The following is a 6,602-nucleotide window of genomic DNA, read 5'->3' as shown; positions in this document are numbered from 1 at the left end:
CATAAATCCTATCCCTTATAATTCTCTCTAAGATTTTGCCCACAACAGAAGTGAGACTCGCCGGCCTATAGTTACTAGGGTTATCCCTACTCCCCTTCTTGAACAAGGGAACCACATTTGCTATCCTCCAATCTTCTGGCACTACTCCTGTAGACAACGAGGACATAAAAATCAAGGCCAATGGTTCTGCAATCTCCTCCCTTGCTTCCCAGTGAATCCTAGGATAAATGCCATCAGGCCCAGGGGACTTTTCTATTTTCACCCTTTCCAGAATTTTCAACACCTCTTCCCTACATACCTCAAAGTCGTCCTTTCTAATTAATTGTGACTTATATTCACATCGGCAACAATGTCCTGTTCCTGATTGAATACTGACGAAAAGTATTCATTCAGTGTCTCCCCAATCTCTTCAGCCTCCACACGCAACTTCCCACTACTATCCTTGACTGGACCTATTCCTACCCTAGTCATTCTTTTATTCCTGACATACCTATAGAAAGCCTAAGGAAAAGGACCTTGTTGTGAATGAGAACTCTGAGGAGCTAGGATACTGGCTTGACCAGATCAAGACTGATAAAGTTGATGTGCTGGAAATTTTGGAAAACATTAAGATTGATAATTCCCCAGGGCCAGACCAGATTTATCCTAGGCTGCTCCGGGAAGCGAAAGGAGGTTGCTAAGCCGCTGGCGAAGATCTTTGCCTCCTCACTCTCCATGAGTGTCGCACTGGAGGATTGGAAGGAGGCAAATGTTGTTCCTCTTTTCAAGAAGGGTAATAGGGAAATCCCTGGCAATTACAGACCAGTCAGTCTTACGTCTGTGGTCAGCAAAGTTTTGGAAAGAATTCTGAGGGATACGATTTATGACTATTTGGCAAATCATAGCGTGATTAAAGGCAGTCAGCATGGCTTTGTGAGGGGCAAGTCATGCCTCACAAATCTTTGAGGAGGTGACAAGACAGATCGAAGATCAAGCAGTGGATGTGGTGTATATGGAGTTCAGCAAGGCATTTGATAAAGGTTCTCCATGGTAGGCTCATTCATAAAGTCAGGAAATATGGGATACAGGGAGATTTGGCTATTTGGATTCAGAGCTGAAAATGTGTTGCTGGAAAAGCGCAAGTCAGGCAGCATCCGAGGAGCAAGAGAATTAACGTTTCGGGCATGAGCCCTTCTTCAGGATTCAGAATTGGTTGACTGACAGAAGGCAGAGAGTGGTTGTAGATGGAAAGTATTCTGCCTGGAGGTCAGTGTTGAGTGGGGTCCCGCAGGGCTCTGTTCTTGGGCCTCTGCTCTTCGTAGCTTTTATAAATGACTTGAATGAGGAAGTGGAGGAGTGGGTTAGTAAATATGCAAATGACACAAAGGTTGCAGGTGTCGTCGATAGTATTGAGGGCTATTACAGGCTGCATCACGACAGACAGGATGCAGAGCTGGGCTGAGAAATGGCAGATGGAGTTCAACCTGGATAAATGCGAAATGATGCATTTTGGAAGGCCGAACTGGAATGCTGAATATAGGATTAAAGACAGGATTCTTGATAGTGTGGAGGAACAGACGGATCTGGGTGTACAAGTACATAGATCCCTGAAAGTTGCCACCCAAATGGATAGGGTTGTTAAGAAAGCATATGGTGTTTTGGCTTTCATTAACAGGGGGATCGAGTTTAAGAGCCGTGAGGTTTTGCTACAGCTCTACAAGTCCCTGGTGAGACCACACTTGGAATATTGTGTACAGTTCTGGTCACCCTACTATAGAAAAGATAGAGAATTTGGAGAGAATGTGAAGAAGGTTTAGCAGGATGCTGCCTGAACTGGAGGGCTTGCCTTATGAAGAAAGGTTGATAAAGCTCGGACTTTTCTCTGGAGAGGAGGAGGAAAAAGAGAAGACCTGATCAAGGTATACAAGATAATGAGAGGAATATATAGAGTCAACAGCCAGAGACTTTTCCCCAGGACAGGATTAACGAGTACAAGGGGTCACAGTTTTAAGATATTAGGGAAAAGGTATAGAGGAGACGTTAGAGGTAGGTTCTTTACGCAGAGAGTTGTGAATGCATGGAATGCGTTGCCAGCGGTGGTGGTGGAAGCAGAGTCATTAGGGACATTTAAGCAACTGCTGGACAAGTACATGGAGAGCAGGGAGTTGAGGGGTGTGTAGGTTAAGTTATTATTTTTTACATTAGGATTAAACCTCGGCACAACATCCTGGGCCAAAGGGCCTGTTCTGTGCTGTACTTTTCTATGTTCTATATTCTAAAAAAGCCCAATGGACCAGGAACTACAGGAATAAGAGCCTATAGCTCCAAGCAACCTCAAAAATACTCCAATTTTGTCAAATATTAATTTCACTTTCATAAATCTAGGTTGACTCAGCCTAATTTTGCCATTCTTTCCAAATGTTCAGTTATTGCATCCTCTTCAAATAGATTTTCTTTTGCTGTGGACATCAAGCTAACAGGTCGACAACTCTCCATTCTCCCTTTAAAATGTGGGGTTACATTTACTATTGACCAGTCAGGAGGAACCTTTTTAAAATCCATAGAGTTACAAACATTAAATACCAATGTATCCACCATCTCCCTTGCTACTTTCTTCAGCATTGATAAAGCTCATCTGATTCAGATTTATCAACTCTCAATCCAGCTAATTTTCCCAGTACTAGCTCTTTACAAATACTAACTTGTTTTTGCTCTTGAGTTACACAAGTCCCTTGGTCCCCTAGTATTTGAGGGGTTTTCTGTATCTTCTTACATGAAGACAGGCGAAAAATAACTGTTTAGTTTCTCTGCCATCTCTGTTCTCCATTACAAATTCTCCTGTCCCCACCTGTAATGGGTCCATATTTAATCCTTGCTAATCTTTTTCCTTTCATCAATACCTTTACACTCTGGTTTTGTAGCAGACTCTTCAACAGACATGGGCTGCTTAACTGATGCTGTTGGAGGGGAGACAGGGAGCTGCTTATCTGCATTTTCTTCATCTTGTAGTCCTTCTTTCTCTTGATCCTTTTTCTCACTCTCAGAAGTTTTGACTGGGCCAACATTTCCTGGAGAAGGTAGTTGCAGGTTTAATGAACTCTTTACTGAGTCAGGTGGTGAATCAAAAGGTTTCTCATTCACTGCAGAAGTTGATACTTTCGTTGATGATCTATTCAAAAAAGTTGTACAATACAGTAAAAACAAAGCAAGTCATAAAGACAGGGACAAAGTAATTAAAAATTATGTTTCCCTTATACATTCTTCATTCAGGTTTCATTTCAAACTATGGAATAAATACATCAAAATCACTTAATTTCAGAAGTTTACAATTCTATGCATTTCTAGAAGTTTACATTTCTAGAATAAGATGTCTGCCTTACCGGACTGTGGATGGCACTGGTGACTTATGTTTCACGATTAAAGGAGAATTTGACTTTTTCACTGTTGCATTCGCGGTTAAAGCTACAAGTGCATTCTTCTCCCTTTCATTTTCTCTCTCTTTTTCATTTTTGTCAACCTAGGACAAGTCCAGTCCAAATTCATTTTATTACTACCAATGTGATGGTGCTCAAAAAAACATACTGGCATACGTAATCTATCAATCCATATACTTTGCTAGATATGTATAATACTTCAGTTCATGATAACCAATACATCTCCAGTACTTTCAACTTTAATGATTAGTTTTCTGCAACAATTTTACACTTTCAATCTTTCTAGTCTACTACATTGTTTGTTTCAAACCCAACCCCAATAGAGATGCAAACAAAAAACATGGTAAGGAACATTCACTAACAAAATACTTTTGACAGATTACAGCTATCAAAAGCCCAAGGTTGATTTCTAATTGGGTTGTGATGATCCCAGGTGACATTAATATAGTGAACAACTAAAATCCCAGACTGAGGGGATCCGAGATGGCGGCGACCCAGCAAGACTGAGTCTATAGTGCTCCTCCCAAGACTTGGGTACAGTGGGTCACCCACCCCCTACCACGCTCACCAAATCATTTATAATAGTTGTGTAATTTAATTAGTTGTGTAATATTACATTTAAACAATTTAATCCTAAGTAAAAATGACTAAAGGGAAGGGAGCCCGCAGCTCTCAGCAAGCAGGAACCCCTCCCCCATCCTCTCCAGCTGCAGCAGAGGCGTCCACAGCCAGCCCGGGGGACTTACCTACAGTAACAAGCCTTGCAGAAATGATTTCCAAGCTTGACTCGAAGATCGATGCCTTTATGGCAGAATCCAGAAATCGTTGGGACTCGCTCTCGGCCGCGCTGCAGAAGCACGACCGAGAAATCCAAGAAATTGAACGCCGAGTCAGAGGGGCGGAGCTAAAGGCCGCGACCTCCAAAACTGCCGCTCAATCGGCCGTGGATCAGGTCCGGACTCTCGAGGTCGTCGAAAAAATATTCGTTTGCTGGGCCTTCCCGAACGGGAAGAGGAAGGCCAGCTTACAGCGTTCCTGGAGCAGTGGCTGCCACAGCTTTTAAATCTGCAAGCTGGATCAGGCCAGGTAAGGGTGGAATGGGCCTACCGGGTCGCAATACGCGGGCCCGGCTCGAACCAGCGCCCGCGCCCTGTCCTGTTCCGGCTGCAGAGCTATAAGGAGAGGCAGATACTCCTAGAAGCCTCTAGAAATCTCGGAAAAGACCCCCAACTTATGATCTATAAAGGATCCAAGATCATGCTATTTCAGGACTTTTCCCCAGCTCTGGTCCGAAAGAGGAAGGCATTCGACGAGGCGAAGAAGCGTTTAAGGGACTTAAATATTCAGTACTCCTTACGCTACCCAGCGATGTTACGCTTTAACCATGAAGGATCCGTATATAATTTTGGATCACCAGAAAAGGCTAAGGAATTCTTGGACTCTCTCAGATAAACTGTAAGAGATAATGGATGTTGGTCTGCCTTTCCCCCCCGCTTTGGTTTATATCCCCCCTTTTTTTTCCTCTTACCTTACTGTTTAATATTATCATGGGGGGTGGGGAGAGGGATTTGATTTTCTCCCCCCCCCCCCCTTGTGGCTGTTTTTCTGTTATTATTTTATTTATTATTCTGTTATATATGAGGCGTGTGTGTATGTGCGTGTGCGCACGCGCGTATGTGTGCATGTGTGCGTGTGCGTGCATGTGCGTGCGTGTATGGTTTGGTTAATGTTGTGGGGGGAGGTGGTTACCTTATTCAATTTTACCTCTGTCTCGAGGAGCGGGGTTGTTTTCCCCTTGTTATTTTGTATTATTATATTTAATTATTCTTTGTTGAGGCGGAAATTTTATAGTTATATGTTTATATATGGTATTAACATTACCAAATATAGCCAGGTGTTGGTATGGGTGGGGGTAGGGTGCTCACTGTTAACTCTAGCTTTGTATTATATTTGAATTCTCCTCATTTTATTGAGGAGCGCCTGGGTCAAGGGTGGGGCATTGGTTGGGAGAGGATAGGATGGACTTTTGGAGAGGAAGTGACACCCCCTGGGAACAAGGGGGAAAATCTCCACTTCGATACGTTTTATATATTTTTTTTAAATTTAGAAATAGTTTTTTATTGTATTGTTGTGGGTGTATTAAAGAGGTTTTATTTTTGTAAATTTTATATGCTCTACGCTCGGGATGTTCTGGATAGGGTTCCCCCTCCCGAGGGGTCTCTGATTGGCCCAGAGGATTATGGTTGATCAGTCGGTTAAGTGGTGCACCTGGAATGTCAAGGGGAGTAATTCACCAGTCAAGAGGAAGAAAATATTATCAAATCTTGAGGAAAGAATGGACATAGCTCTCCTACAGGAGACACACCTGTCAGATAAACAACACTTGAAATTACAACAGGGCGGATTTGATCAGGCCTTTTTTTCTTCTTTTAGCTCGAAAAACAGGGGAGTTGTTATTCTTGTTCAGAAGAATTTCCCTTTCAAAATCCTAAAGCAGATAAAGACGAATCTGGACGATATATCTTGATTAAAGCCCTCATAAATGGAGAGGAATATGGGATTTTAGATTTGTACTGCCCCCCGGCACACCCCTTTAAATTTATAATGGGAGCCTTTTCAAAATTGATGGCTTTTGATGCCCGTCATATAATTATAGGGGGAGACTTTAATTGTATTATGGATCCGGAAATAGATAGGATTCCCAAGAGTACTGCAGGAGTATCTCCCAGATCTAGACAATTGATGGATCTGAACAAAGAATTAGGATTAGAAGATGTATGGAGATGTCTTCATCCACAGGGCAGAGATTTTTCTTTCTACTCTAATCCACATAAATGTCATACCAGAATTGATATGTTTTTTGCCCCCTCGATTTTTAAAAATTCGATATCATCCTGTAAAATAGGTAGTATAGCAATTTCCAACCACGCTGCTGTATATATGGAAACTAAGGCGAGGAACAATGGGACACCCCCTCGGCATTGGCGTATGGACCCCTTCCTAATGAAAGATAGTAAATTTATAAAGTACTTCTCTCAAGAATTTAAAACTTTTTTAGAAATTAATTCAGGTACAACTAGCAACCCGTCAATGATGTGGGAGACCATCAAAGCTTACACGCGAGGCTTGATCATCTCCTACTCAGCGACCCAGAAGAAATTAAAGGGAGAACAACAGCATCTGCTTGAA

The 6,602-nt window shown here is 42.4% G+C and overlaps 1 protein-coding gene across 6 annotated transcripts in view; it reads right to left on the bottom strand.

The window, feature by feature from the left end:
- Positions 1 to 6,602, bottom strand: part of LOC122547353 (ensconsin-like) — a 146,357-nt gene that overhangs the window by 27,117 nt on the left and 112,638 nt on the right. For all 6 annotated transcript variants that reach the window (XM_043685998.1, XM_043686012.1, XM_043685988.1 and 3 more), the window contains 2 exons: positions 3,360 to 3,496; positions 2,880 to 3,148 (listed from right to left, as the gene is read on the bottom strand). In XM_043685998.1, coding sequence (XP_043541933.1) covers positions 2,880 to 3,148; positions 3,360 to 3,496 — 406 coding nt within the window. The remainder of the gene's footprint in view (positions 1 to 2,879; positions 3,149 to 3,359; positions 3,497 to 6,602) is intronic.

Source organism: Chiloscyllium plagiosum, chromosome 3 (genome assembly GCF_004010195.1).
Source record: "Chiloscyllium plagiosum isolate BGI_BamShark_2017 chromosome 3, ASM401019v2, whole genome shotgun sequence".
Classification (NCBI taxonomy): Eukaryota; Metazoa; Chordata; class Chondrichthyes; order Orectolobiformes; family Hemiscylliidae; genus Chiloscyllium; species Chiloscyllium plagiosum.
The sequence above is the reverse complement of the archived record's forward strand: the minus strand, read 5'-3'. Positions and strand labels throughout refer to the sequence as shown.